This window comes from Gorilla gorilla, chromosome 6 (genome assembly GCF_029281585.2).
Source record: "Gorilla gorilla gorilla isolate KB3781 chromosome 6, NHGRI_mGorGor1-v2.1_pri, whole genome shotgun sequence".
In the NCBI taxonomy this organism is placed as follows: Eukaryota; Metazoa; Chordata; class Mammalia; order Primates; family Hominidae; genus Gorilla; species Gorilla gorilla.
The window spans coordinates 121,765,898-121,781,220 of record NC_073230.2 but is presented as its reverse complement, the minus strand read 5'-3'; the positions used below and the strand labels follow the sequence as shown (position 1 = coordinate 121,781,220).

Genomic DNA, 15,323 nt, shown 5'->3' with positions numbered 1-15,323 from the left:
TGAAGATTGAATATTGTAAAGATGTTAATTCTCCTTAAGTCATCTTTAGACTTAATGCCATGCTAATAAAAGTCTTAAGTGTACTACTGTACAGCAGTAAAAGTGAATTATAGAAGCACAAACAACTCAAAAACAACAGCAAATGAAAGCAGCAAGTTACAAAATGTAGTGTAAAACTAAACTGTAGACATTCATTCGTAGGTACTTAAGGATAAGTGACTAAAATAGGGATAGTGACTACCTAAAATAAAGGTGTGGGGGATGTCATCAGGGAGGGTCATGTTTCCAGGATGCAGTCATTATGTCTTGACCTGAGTGGTAATTACATGGTCACTCACTGAGTGACTGTTCTTTAAACTGTGTATATTTTATGCAAATAAAAAATTAAGGAGCGAAGCCAAATAATTTGAAATAGGCTTAGTATATTACTGAGAATTGATCAGTTATTAATCTAATCCATGATATGATTAAGTTATTGGTGATTGTTCCATAATGTTGAAGTAACTTGAATGGTTTAGGATACTTCATTGAGAAAGAAAATTCAATTTATAAGAAGTATATTTTTTTAAGACTCTCAGAAATGTTTTGCTACTCAGTTTACTAGAATCTATACTACAGAATTTAGCATATAGCAAATTCTGCTTTTACTAGGGAAGATCATTAGTGGAAGAAATACAAATTTTTTATATAACATGGTAATAGTGAGCAATGATATCTACCACTTTTTGAGCACTTACCATGTACTAGGCATAGGGTCAAGTATTAAATGTATTATCTTATTAATTCCGGGAAAAAGTCTAAGGGTAAATAGCACTATTATCCCCGTATTACATTTTAAGGGTCAGAGTCAGGTTATGGTCTTAGCCTTTCTGATTCGAGAACTCCTTAACCATAGCCCAATAAGGGTAAGAATGACTAGTAGTGTGTATAGTATTACATATTGTTACAGATTCTCATTTGTTTTTTGCTCTCACTCTCAGTGTAGAGTGGAGTTTTCCAGAGACTACATAGCATGTGATGTTGCAACAGCCTGAATGCAAAAGCAGATATTAGAATTCATTCATCTTCAATTAAGCCAGACATTAGAGACTTGAAAAAATATATTTTTAAAAAATGGGGGTTGGGGGTGGGGGAGCCAGGCTCAGTGGCTCACGCCTCTAATCCCAGTACTTTGGGAGCTGAGGCTGGAGGATCACTTGAGCTCAGGAGTTCAAGACCAGCCTGGGCAATACAGCAAGACCTTGTCTCAATTTTTAAAAAATTAAATAAGTAAATATATATAAAACAAGGCTGTACTTTTTTACTATCCTTTTTAAGTCTAATAAATGAATATTTTTAAGACTTGTTCATCTTAACTTCAAATATGATCATTATTAATAGATATAACTCACAGAAATGAAAGCTCATTGGGGCCGTCAGTAATTTTTAAATGTGTAAGAGGGTCCTGAGACCAAAAAGTTAAAGAACCGATAATCTATGTGATTTCTTATATTCTCATATTTGATTTTGTTCTTATAAAATATCTGTCTTTAGGTTGCTACAAGCCTCAGGAAAAATCAGATTACTTGATGTTGGCAGCTGCTTTAACCCATTTCTGAAGTTTGAAGAATTTCTAACTGTTGGCATAGATATTGTACCTGCTGTAGAGGTATGCATAGTTTTGTTTTTGGACTTTAATATTTTACATGTATATTTACAAAAGAAAAGCACTGCTTTTGCATCCCTAAAATAGCAAATGTATTTCCTGTGTACCCATTGAGGAGAGATTTCAAAACTAAATACATTTTGTGAAAAATTGAGCATTTAACCAAATATTGTCTTTATTTTCTTTATCATCTAAATAGCCATAATCTAAAACTATGTTAGAGCAAAATCATTGCAATTAAGAAACTTCAACTGGGCATGGTGGATCACTCCTGTAATCCCAACACTTTAGGAGGCCAAGATGGGTGGATCACCTGAGGTCAGGAGTTTGAGACCAGCCTGGCCAACATGGTGAAACCCCGTCTCTACTAAAAAATAAAAAAAAATGTAGCTGGGCGTAGTGGCGGGCACCTGTAATCCCAGCTACTCAGGAGGCTGAGGCAGGAGAATCGCTTGAACCCAGGAGGCTGAGGTGGCAGTGAGTCGAGATCGCGCCACTGCACTCCAGCCTGGGTGACACAGTGAGACTCCATCTAAAAAAAAAAAAAAGAAACTTCAGTAGATTACAGAATTCCACATAGCTGTAGTGTTTGGGTTTTGCATTTTGTTATATTTGGTTTATTATTTTCTTTTAATGCATCTCTTTCTGAAATATACAGTGTTGTAGAGCCATTATGGAATAGTAGAAAGAGGCAAGGGCTTTGGCATCAGCCAGAACTTTATTAAATCCAGCTTGTTTGTACTTGAGTCGATGAAACTACTTAACACTTGGCCTGGTACATTATAAGAACTCAATAAATGATAGACACTATCCTTTCTTTTGAGAACATTTCCTGTGGGTCAGTTATTATGACACTATCATTTCAATTCAGTGAAGCAGGATCACCTTATCAGCTTGAACTTTTTAAGATGGAGTTTTGCTCTTGTTGCCCAGGCTTGAGTGCAGTGGCATGATCACTCACTGCAACTTATGCCTCCCGGGTTCCAGTGATTCTCCTGCCTCAGCCTCCTAAATAGCTGGATTACAGGCATGCACCACCACGCCCAGCTAACTTTGTATTTTTGGTAGAGACAGGGTTTCACCATGTTGGTCAGGCTGGTCTCGAACTCCTGACCTCAGGTGATCCACCTGCCTCAACCTCCCAAAGTGCTGGGATTGCAGGCATGAGCTACTGCACCCAGCCAGCTTGAACTTTCTTTTACCTTAATCATGTGATGCCAAGAGTTTGTGTTAAAGGCATTTTTTAAAGATAGATAACTCTAAAGTAGGCACATTATTTATATCAGAAAAAGACTTTTTTTCCAGAATAACATTAATTCATTATGTTTACCATTTTACTCTTGATAGAACTCTAGACACAAAAATTTTTACAAAATGCATTTAAATATTTACAAAATGCATTTTAATGTTATTTTTAAAGTATGGATTAGAGTATTAATATATTAGTTATTAGGGATTTTTTCCCTCTATTGCTGTATTCCCAGTACCTAGAAGAGTGCCTAGTATATTTAATACTTTTTTAAATAAAAGAATAGAATCATGTTTCCAGCCTAGGTTTGAACCTCTCCATCACCATTTTCTAGTCTCTGATCCTCAGTTTTCTCATCTGTATAATGGGGTTAGTAGTAGACCACATTTCATAGGTTGTTGTAATGTTTTCTTGAAAAAAAAAAAAGTATGTAAAGCACCAAGCATAGTAGCTCTTATACAGTGCCTGCTAAATAAATGTTTGTTGTTACTACTGGTAAGTTCCTGCATGAAGATTTAACTTTCATATGAACCTTTGATTATGAGTCATTTTGATGAGCATGATTAAATCTGTATAACATCAAGGAACAAGCAAGTCCTAAAACCGTTACTGTTATTTCTACTTTCGTTTTCTCTATTATAAAATCACTGTTCTTAGCTTACCACTGCAGAGAAGTTCTGTGCCATCAGGAACTAGTTTTAAAGCCCAAGTGGCTTCATGCATGGATTATCTTCCCTTCCTTCCTCAAGATATACATGAGAGATGTTCTTCAGGGACTGCTGAGACACCATGACCATTTGATCTGATCCTTAAGCTTAATATTAAATCTATTTATGGATAGGGTTATAAACACTGAATTGTATAGTCACCAGGGAAGACAAAAGACAGCTATACATAACTTAAGTAGTAGAATCAGAGTTTCACAGTTCAGAATCCTATAACTGATTTTAAAACAGAGTAAAGGGACTTACTCTTCCAGCCAAGATGGGATAAGATAGACCAGCTTTATCCTCTTCCACTTAAACCAACAAAATATTTGAAATAATTTTGACACTGCACATCAGGTAATGAAGGACAGTGATCTCTGAGAGATGGAAAACAAATGAGACAAGCCCTACAATTACTCTAGGATATTGCCTTGAGAGAGTTTCCAGGATATAGCACAGGGAGAAACCCAACAAGAGTTCAGGTGATTCTGTGAGTTGTGAAGAGTCCTAGGGAGTTGAGAGTCCTAGGAGACCGAGGCAGCTAGAGTTTCTAGAATGATCTACTGAAAATAAGAAAGCCATAGAGGGAAAACTCCAGAGGCCTGCAAAAGGTCCCCTTTGAATACTCAGCTGAGTACAAATCAGGACACATGTATATGAGAAAACTACATGAGGCTGGATAAGGTACTGTCCAAAAGGCTTAGAGATTACAGTGGCCAGCACTCACACAGAGAAGTATTAATATTGTACCTGTTCCCATCAGCCATACTGGAGCATTCAAGATTCACAGACATTTAATAGAGTACACAGAGAAGGGTCTTACCTCAATAATGGAGAATAATTTGCCTTAGACTAAACACTAGTGCTCTAGTCCCATGTAACAAATCTTAAAAGTAAGACCCAAAAACTTCAGATTGTCTCCAGGTTTCTTAACTACATCCCAGAACACAGTTCAGGAATATTTATAACAATCCATAGTTATGTAGAACCCACCAAGGTAAAATTCACCATGTCTAGCATCCAAAAAAAATTACAGCCATGCAAAGCAGCAAGAAAATAGGACGCACAGTGAGGAGATAAATCAGCCAACAATGACCAACCCTGAACTGACACAGAAACAGGGACATTAACATAGAGGTAATACCAGTTTGGGAAAATTACTTAAGCTAAACTTTTACACAGTTTATATTCTTTCGTTATATGTGTTATGCTTCAATACAGTTTTATTATTTAAAAAAATCAAAACTGTATAAAAAGCTAAGTAGAAATAGGAAGATATTTTAAAATACCCAAATCTATCTTCTAAAGACAGATACTATAATGTGTGATGTGAAGATGCATACTGGATAGGATTAATGCATATTAGATGTTGCAGAAGGAAAGGGAAATTGAAGATACTACAATAGCAGCTATCCAAAATGAAACAGAAAATTTTTAAAATAGAAGAGCATCAGTGATACTAATCTAAGCAACTAAATATAAGCGTAATTGGAATCCCCCAAAAGGTGGGGGATTTGAAAAATGGCCAAAAACTTTCCAATTTAATTAAAGCTTTAAACTCATAAATTCAAAGAAGCCCAACAAACCCCAAACAAAAGAAACATCAAGAAAATTACACCAAGGAACATCAAATCAAACTTCTAAAACTAGTGATAAAATCTTAAAAGCTTCCAGAAATTGTAAAGACACCTTAAAGTACTGAAGGAAAAAGTCACCTAGAATTTTATACCCAGCCAAAATGTCTTTCAAAAATGAAGATGAAATCGATTTTCTTCAGATGTGTAAAAGCTGAAATAATTCAATATTAGCAAGCTTGTATTATAAGAAATGTTAAGGTGGAAGTGCTTTAGCCAGTTAGAAATATGGCTCTACACAAAGGAATGAAGAATACTAGAAGTGATAACTATACAGCTGAAAAGATTTTCTCTTGTTGTTTAACCTCTTTAAAGATAATTTACCATTGTTTCGGGTTGAATTGTGTCAACCTAAAACAGATATGTTGGAGTTCTAACTCTAAAGATGTGACTTTATTTGAAGATAGGAGCTTTACAGAGGTAATCAAATTAAACGGGTGATTACAGTGGCCCCTAGTCCAATAAGACTCTGGTATCCTTATAAAAAGGAGAAATTTTAACTCAGAAACAAGCACACAGGGAGAACGTCACATGAAGATGAACACAGAGATTGGAGAGATGCGTCTATAAACCAAAGACCACCAAAGATTGCCAGCAAACCACTAGAGGCAAGGCAAGAGGCATTGATTAGATTCTCCCTCACAGCCCTCAAAAGGAAGAAATCTTCCCACAATCTTGACCTCAGACTTCTAAGCCTCCGAACTATGAGAAAATTTATATTGTTTAAGCCACCCAGTTCATGGTACTTTGTTACAACAGCACTAGCAAACTAATACAACAACTTAAGCAAAAATAATGATATAGAGTGGGGTTTTTAATATAGATAAAATGAAAATTTATGACAGCAGCATAAAGGGTGACATGAGAGAATCAGAAATATACTTGGCCCTCCATATACTTGGATTCCACATCTGTGGATGCAGTCAACCACAGATCAAAAATATTTGCGGCAGGGCATGGTGGCTTACACCTGTAATATCCCAGCACTTTGGGAGGCCAACGCAGAAGGACTGCTTGAGCCCAGGAGCTTGAGACCAGCCTATGCAACACAGCAAGACCCCATCTCTACAAAAAATAAAAAAGTTAGCCACGCATGGTGCACTTGTAGTCCCAGCTGCTCAGGAGACAGATGGGAGGATCGCTTGAGCCCTGGAGGTTGAGGCTGCAGTGATCCAAGATTGTGCCACTGCACTCCAGCCTGGGCAACAGAGGGAGACCCTGTCTCAATAAATAAAATTAACAGTACAACAATAAAAATAATCTATAGCATAACAACTATTTACATAACATTACATTGCATTAAGTATTATAAGTAATCTAGAGATGACTTAAAATATATGGGAGGATATGCATAGGGTGTATGCAAATATACCATTTTATATAAAGGACTTGAACGTGGATTTTGGTATGTACAGTGGTTCCTGGAACCAGTCCACTGTGATAATATTAGTACTTTGAGGTTCTTCTACATTAAGTGGTGTAATATCACTTGAAAGTAGACTGATAAGTTAAAGCAACTGCTGAAATAAAAGTTATACCTAATCAGCCAACAAGGCTAATAAAATCATAAAAAATTTAGTTAATTCAAAAGATGAAGGAAGAGGGGAAGGGAAACAACAATCAAGTGAGACAAGTAGAAAATAAGTAGCAAGATTATAGATTTAAAACCTAATCACATCAATCAACACATTAAATAGAAATGGCCTAAATGCCCCAATTGAAAGGCAGAGACTGGCAGATTGGGGGAAAAAAGCCAAGACCCAAATATATGTTGCCCATAAGAAATGTACTTCAATTATTAAGACACAAATAGAGTGAAAGCAATAAGATGGAGAAAAGAAAGCTGGCATGGCTACATTAAAATTAGACAAAGTATATTTCAGAGCAAAGAATATGATCAGGGATAAAAATGACCATTCCATAATGATTAAAGGATCAGTTAATCAAGAGTACATAACAATCCTAAACCAAACTTGGTCTATGCACCTAATAACAAAGCTTCCAAATATGTAAACCAAAAACTGATAAACTGTCAAGGAAACATAAACATTGATAAAATTATAGAGATTTCAGCACCCCTCTAAATAATTCCTAGAATGGGTATACTGAACACTTGGCGAAGAATTCACAATGGAAATTGGAACTTTTTTGAAATAAAAATACAAGATATCAAAATGCATAGATGTCACTAAAGTCACAAAAGCAGTACTTAGGGGAAAATTATAGCACTAAACACCTTTATTAGATAACAGTCTCAAAGCAATGACATCAACTTTTCAACTAGAAGAAAAAAGAAGAGCATTAAATCCAAAGTACAAGAAAGGAAATAATGATCAGAGCAGAAATCAAATGAAATAGAAAACTTTCAGAAAAATAGGGAAAATTAATGAAAGCAAAAGCTAGTTCTTTGAGTAGATGAATAAAATTTATAAACTCTAGCCTACTGATCAGAAGTAAAGAGAAAAAGGTAACATCATGACAGATTTTACCAACATTAGAAGGATAAGAAAATATTTTGAACAACTTTATGCCAATAAATTCGACAATTCAAATGGACCAGTTCCTTGAAAGACATAACCACCAAAGCTTATTCATGAAGAAACAGATAAGATGAATGGTCCTAAATCTATTGAAGAAATTATGAATTGGCAGTTTAAAACCTTCCCACAAAGAAAATTCCAGGCACTAATGCCTGCATGTTAAAATTTACCAAATATTTACAGAAGAAATAATACCAATTATATATATTCTCTTTCATAAAATTGAAATGGATGGAATACTTCCCAACTCATTCTATGAGGCTGTTACTCTGGTATCAAAATCAGACAAATGTTACAAAACTACAGATCCATATCCCTTATGAATGTAGATACAGATGTTCTATACAAAATTTTAGCAAATTGAATCCAACAAGGTATTTTAAAAGGATAATATATAATGGCCAAGTTTGGTTTATCTCAGGAATGCAAGATTGGTTTAAAATTCAAAAACAATCTATCGTATCAACTCAAAAAGAAAAAGTCATTTGATCATTTCAGTAGGCACAGAAAAGGCATTTGACAAAGCTTTGACAAAATTCAACATCTGGACTTTCCTGATTTAAAAAAAAAAAAAAACTCAGAATTTAAGGGAATTTCTTGAACCTGATAAAGGGTATCTGAAAAATCTCCAGCTAACATCATCCTTAATGGTGAAAGAAAAATGCTTTTCTCACAAGAACAAGATAAGGATGTTTACTCTTACAGCTTCTATTTAGCATTTGTACTAGAGGTTCTAACAATTCAGTAAAGCAAGAAAAAGCAATAAACAGCATGCACATTGGAAAGAAGTAAAACTGTATTCACAGGTGTCATCGATCATCTATTTGATTGTTCTGTGTAATCTTCAAAGAAGCTCCTAAAACTAACAAATGAGTTTAGCAAGGTTGCAAGAGACAAGATCAATATACAGAAATTTGTGTGTGTATACTAGCAGCAACCAATCAGAAATTTTAATTAAAAACAGTACCATACTCTGGCATCAAAAATATGAAATGTTTATTTTATATGTGAGCATATATGAAATATGTAGCTCATAAATCTGACAAAAGTAGAAAAATCCACATGCTGCAAACCACAAATTAGGAGAAAGTAAAGATGACCTAAGCTGGGTGCAGTGGCTCACACCTGTAACCGCAGCATTTTGGGAGGCCTAGGCAAGTGGATTGTTGGAGTCCAAAAGTTCGAGACCATCCTGGGCAATGTGGCAAAAACCTGTCTCTACAAAAAAAAAAATAGAAAAATTAGCCAGATATGGTGGCCACTCGCCTGTGGTCCCAGCTACTCAGGAGCCTGAGGTGGGAAGATTGCTTGAGCCCAGAGGGTGGAGGTTGCAGTGAGCTAAGATCACACCACTGTACTCCAGCCTAGGTGACAGAGTGAGACCCTGTCTGTATAGAGTCAGTGCAGTCCTCATCAAAATTCTTGTGGGCTTTTTTGTAGAAATTGAAAAACTTACTCTAAAATCTGTGTGGAAATTCAAAGGACCTAGAATAATAGCTCAAAACAACTTTGAAGAAAAACAGTGTTGGAGAGTAACACTACCTGATTTCAAAATTATAAAGCTACAGTATTCAAGACAGCATGGTATTGATGTTCAAGAATATCAGTGAAATATAATAGATGGTTCACAAATAGGCCCAAACTTACATACGTGATTTTTGCCCAAGATGGAAAGCATAGTCTTTTCCACAATGGTGTTGAAACAAAGGGGTATCCATATACAAAAGAAGAAACTTCAGACCATACCACACTCCATATAAAAAAAATGACCTTGGCCGGGTGTGGTGGATCATGCCTGTAATCCCATCACTTTGGGAGGCCAGGGTGGGCGGATCACAAGATCAGGAGTTCGAGACCAGCCTGGCCAATATGGTGAAACCCTGTCTCTACAAAAAATACAAAAATTAGCCAGGCATGGTGGTGCGTGCCTGTAGTCCCAGCTACTCAGGAGTCTGAGGCAGGAGAATCACTTGAACCCAGGAGGCGGAGGTTGCAGTGAGCCAAGATCACGCTACTGCACTCCAGTCTGGGCAACAGAGTGAGACTCCATCTCAAAAAAAAAAAAAAAAAAACAAAAACTCAAAATGTATCATAGACCTAAATGAAAAAGCCATAAACTATAAAACTACTAAAGGAAAACATTTTGAAAAAAAGTCTTTATGACCTTGGGATAGGAAAAGACTTTTTAGACCTGACTTTGAAAGCAACATCTAAGAAAGAACAAATTGATAAATTAGTCTTCATCAAAATTAAAAACTTCAGCTCTTCAAAGGACACTGTTAAAATAATGAAAAGATAAGGCACATGATACTGAGAAAATATTTTCAAGTCATATATCATAAAGGACTTGCATCGAGAATAAATAAAGAACTCTCAAAACCCAGTAAGAAAATACTTAAAACTTTTAAAGCAACCCGATTATTTTTAAATGGGCAAAATATTTGAACAGACACTTTAACATAGAAGATATCTGGATGGCAAATAAGTCCGGGAAAAGATGATAAACGACACTAACTCATTAGGAAAATGCAGATTAAAACTGAAATACCACTACACATTTATTACAATTACTAAAATGAAATAGACTAGCTATACCAAGAGTTGATAAGGATTTGGAGGAACTGGAACTCTCACATACTCCTGGTGGGAACATGAAACTACATAACCACTTTTGAAATCAGTTGGGAGTTATTTAAAAATTAAACCTACTACACCACCTACTGTATGATCTAGCCACCCAAGATATTTCCCCAAGACAAATTAAAGAATGTTGATTCAAACACATGTATGGGAATACTCACAGCAGCTTGAAATGTAATAACCAAAAACTAGAAACAACCCAGATATCCATAAACAGGTGTATATGGATAAACCAACTGTGGTACATCGTTGATACAATGGGATACCATTCTGCAATTTAAAAAGGAATAAACTATTAATACCTGCAAGAAAAATCTCAAAATGATTATTTATATAACATTCTAGGAAATACAAACTTCAATGGTTGCCTGCTGGCAGGGGAAGAGAAGGAAGGGACTATAAAGGGGAATAAGGAAAATTATGGGGTGTTGGATCTGTTCATTAATTCGACCATGCCAGTGGTTTCATGAGTGTAAAAATACATCACAACTTATCAGACTTATGCTTTTGTGTCACTTACACATCAATAAAGCTGCCTTTAAGAAAAAGGGAAGAAGAAAAGCATCTTTTTTTCAGGTACTAGAACATTGCATATCACTTTTCCTAATAAACAGTCCAGATGACTATGTGGCCAGCTTGTATATACACTAACATGAGTGAGGGATTAAGGTATTAGGTCATATCTTTGTTAATAACTATTGGTATATGATAGAGTAATTTTTTTCTAATTTTAAAATTGCTTTCTTATTCTGATTCATTTCCATAGTTTTAAGATTTAGCAAATTATATAATGTTGTTTATTCCTTTGTTGTATTGTTTCCCATGGTCATTTGTCTAACTAAATCTAGTTTGTTCCAAACTAGGGATTAACTTTTTAATAGAATAAAAGTGATGTTGAGGTTACTTTTTAAATGGTTAAAGTTAACAGTTTCAAAGAACTAAAGTTTTGGAATCATTCTGCTTGTACAAATTTTATAATGCCTCTTTCATTATCCTCTTTATTTGATTCATCTTTATTTCATGGTATTTCTTGTTTAGCGTTTTTATGTTAGTTTGTTTTTGGTAACTGTAAATGTTAAAGTGAATGTAAATAGAAATGTCATTCCTGTAAACTCCTACCCAAATTAAAATTCATGTAAGTCCCAACCCAAAATACACACTTAAATTATTTCCCATTTTAAATTGTTAGGCAAAAAAATATATATTTAAATGATGATTAGCAGGTCTTTGGACTTAATTACTTTGAGATTTTTGTAAAAGTTGTGGTTGAATACATCTGTTCAAGTTTAATAATTTAAAAGGAAAAATGTATAATCAATGCTGGAATTACTATGATATGTGAAATGGTTTGCTGAAAAGTCTATGTGTTAAAGTGGAAATAATCTTGAAGTTCTTAATATGCCTTGTTTTCTGTTTCTGCAGAGTGTCTATAAATGTGATTTCCTGAACTTACAGCTTCAGCAACCACTCCAGCTTGCACAGGATGCTATAGATGCTTTTTTGAAGCAGCTGAAAAACCCTATTGATTCTCTTCCTGGAGAGCTTTTCCATGTGGTTGTTTTCTCTCTCCTTCTTTCTTATTTTCCATCTCCTTACCAGCGATGGATTTGCTGCAAGAAAGCCCATGAACTGTTAGTGTTAAATGGTTTATTACTAATCATCACACCTGATTCCTCCCATCAGAACCGTCATGCTATGATGATGAAAAGCTGGAAGATTGCTATAGAGTCCCTGGGCTTTAAACGCTTCAAGTACTCAAAATTTTCACATATGCATCTGATGGCATTTAGGAAAATCTCTCTAAAAACCACAAGTGACTTGGTTAGTAGGAACTACCCAGGAATGTTATATATTCCTCAAGATTTCAACAGTATAGAAGATGAGGAATATTCTAACCCTTCCTGCTATGTTCGATCAGATATAGAAGATGAACAACTAGCATATGGTTTCACAGAACTCCCTGATGCGCCATATGACTCAGATTCTGGAGAAAGTCAAGCCAGCTCTATTCCTTTCTATGAGCTAGAAGACCCTATATTACTTTTAAGTTAATATAGAAGCAAAAAGGCCCTTTCAGTCCAGGCTCCTAAACTAATTGCTTACACCAATTGGAAATACTAACATGAACTCAGTACTGAAAACCTGGTTTGCATAAAAGAAATGCAGAGGTTTACAGAGTTTGCTATTTTTTTCTACTTCTCAATGTTAAAATTTATTCTTATATAGAAAGCTTAAAGTTTCATGCAGAGTGACTCATGTCATAGCAGAAACTACTGTTACTTTAGCATTTAGCACTATCATAGAAAGGTACCTTTTTCTCTTTAGTGCTATTGTGAAAACAAGCATAATTTGCTATATGTTTTCCTTTTCAACTTTTCAATGTTGACTATAAACCATTGAATGGAAAACTTTAAGATGTAGAAAGCTGTAGATTGCACTTTGATGACTCACAAGTTAAATGTGATACAGAAAAATAGATCGGTTAGTTGTTTTGTGATGCACTTATCTTTTTCTTTTTTCTAACTAAAATTGTGATGTTACAGAAAGTCATATTATGTTCCTTTTTTGTCTGATGATCCAATATTTACTGAACTTTTTGTAATTGGTGATAATTCTTTTTCTTTCTTCCTTATATTAAAAGCTCATTTGACAGCATCAGACATTGGGGGAGAGATGTCCCCCAAAGTGTGTATTCTAATTTTATTAGCCCTATCCAATAAACACCATTGCCAAAGTAGTATTTTCATAACTTTCTTGTTGATTTGGGCCTTGGTGTGAAGTATATTTACCTGAGAGTTCACTTTTACTTTTCTTAAACTTAGGCTTCATTTACAAAATGTTTTATTTAAGCAAGGAACAATGTAATACTCAATAATGACCTAAAACACCTTTTTGAAAGGGTTTGCACTTGGAAGAGAGTTTATGTTCTGTTGAAACCAACTTTGATAGGGTCCTCACCTTTCCGTTAAGGAGGTGCCGCACTACAAGTTTCAAATTATATGGAAAAACCTAAAATTAACCCTCTGTTGGTGATCTCATAAAATGGTTTTGACCTTTTGGTATCTTAATTTCTATCTAAACTTTATCAGAAAATTTTCTTTGAATATATCAATTAGTTGGCTGTGGGAATTTTCCCTTTCCACATTAATAAATGCCTTTCTGTGTTTCTGAATCAGAAGCAAATGATTAGGGAAAAATATATGTCCAAACAAGACAAGATTAGTTTAAACAGTTAAGAACATTTAGTCCACATTGTCTTGTCAGCCAGCAATTGTCATGGAAGCTATCATTTTTAAGAGTGCCACTGTGTGGATTTTTTTTTTCAAGTGGTTATTACATTAAAATTACCTCATACTGAGGTTTTTGCACTGAAATATCACAGTTTCAGATTTCATGGTTAATGTTGTGCGTATGTTTGTATGTTTTTAAAGGAAACTTGCATTTTCAATAGTTGATCCTAAATTTCATAAACTGCACTTCTTTACTCTGGTAAAGCTGATGTTTTTGTGCTTATTGTGAATTGCCGTAGTACCTTTGAATGTCAAACTTTATTTAGAAATATAAAACTTATCCTTTATGATATAAATGGTTGAGTGTATGTACCCAGTATTTCTAATTAAATTTCACATGCTAAATTAATGAAAGTAACAAGATTGTAATTTTTTAAAGTCAGTTGATTAAATGCAATAAATATTGGTTGCTCAAATATGCCACAAGTAACTCGAAATTTTTCATTTACTTTCAACAGCATAAGATTCTTTAATATTTAGGATTGACTGTTCTTTCCAGTGAAGCACTAAAGGATTATGTCTTGTAGCTTCCCCAAGAGAAGGGGAAGAAAAAAAAAGCACTGTGTTAAGGATAATACAGAACTATTTTGAACTATTTTGTAGTACCTTTTACCATACTGTTTGCTTTTTGATTTGGGTAAATATCTTAAGAGCGAAGAAAACAATACACCAAATGAAAATGCTTTGAAAGTAAATGAAAACAGCGCTTTTGAAAGGCTGGTGTAGTATGACCCTGGAGTCAGCCTTTGTGTTACAGCGAAAATGTTGGTGCTATAAATTCTGATTGTTTACAGATGTTGATTCTGCTTATGCTCCAAAGTGTGCATGATGTATTTTACGTAGTACTCTGAGGAAGTCTCTTTATAAAACCTACTACCACTTAGTATAAATTTGTTTGAATTTATATCATTTGTTACTGTAAATTCAGCTTATTCAAATTAGGTTGGCACAGATTTAAACTGATACACATTCCACCAAAGCCAATTCAGTGTATAAGTATTGAAGTATAAGCAGTCATTGCAGCTTGATGCCAGATCATGTATGTAATAACAAGTGGAAGTTAATAGGACCTTCTAATACTGTATGGGTACTCCTAAGAATTATTTCATTTTGGATATAAAGAAGTTATGAGGCCTCCTGTCACATTCACAGCTGGTTCTCCAAAATAATTTGGTTGTTTCAAAAACAAATGGTAATCATTTGGTTGGATTCTTCAGTATCATGACTAGATCATGTGGTTTTACCGTAGTTGCCAAGTGGTGGGAGGTAGCATACCTGAAAATGTACGTGTGTGTTTGTTGTATTTTTTCACATTTTGTGAACAAAGCACATTTATTAAAAATTTTAAATTTTCTAGTATTCTTTGTCTGTTACTTGTAAACCGAAAGTTCTGTGGTCTTTGATGTATCTCACTAAGTGATTTCAGCATTGGGAAGCAATTTAGAACTTGAGTGACTTGTACAATTTTCCCACTGGGTTTCATTTTTGTTAAATCCCTTAATGTCATAAATTTATTCACTGAGATCCAGAGAACTCAGGTGACTTCCCATTGTCATGTTTTGTCATGTTTATGGCAGAAGCAGGGCAATAGCATAAATTCTACTTTATTGTATGTCAA

General features: G+C 34.7%; 1 protein-coding gene across 1 annotated transcript in view; it reads left to right on the top strand.

Moving 5' to 3' along the window:
- Positions 1-15,064, top strand: part of SAMTOR (S-adenosylmethionine sensor upstream of mTORC1) — a 118,473-nt gene extending 103,409 nt beyond the window's left edge. Inside the window, exons 4-5 of the mRNA XM_004046071.3 lie at positions 1,534-1,648; positions 11,838-15,064. Coding sequence (XP_004046119.1) covers positions 1,534-1,648; positions 11,838-12,467 — 745 coding nt within the window. The 3' untranslated portion in view covers positions 12,468-15,064. The remainder of the gene's footprint in view (positions 1-1,533; positions 1,649-11,837) is intronic.
- The last annotated feature ends 259 nt before the right edge of the window (positions 15,065-15,323 follow it).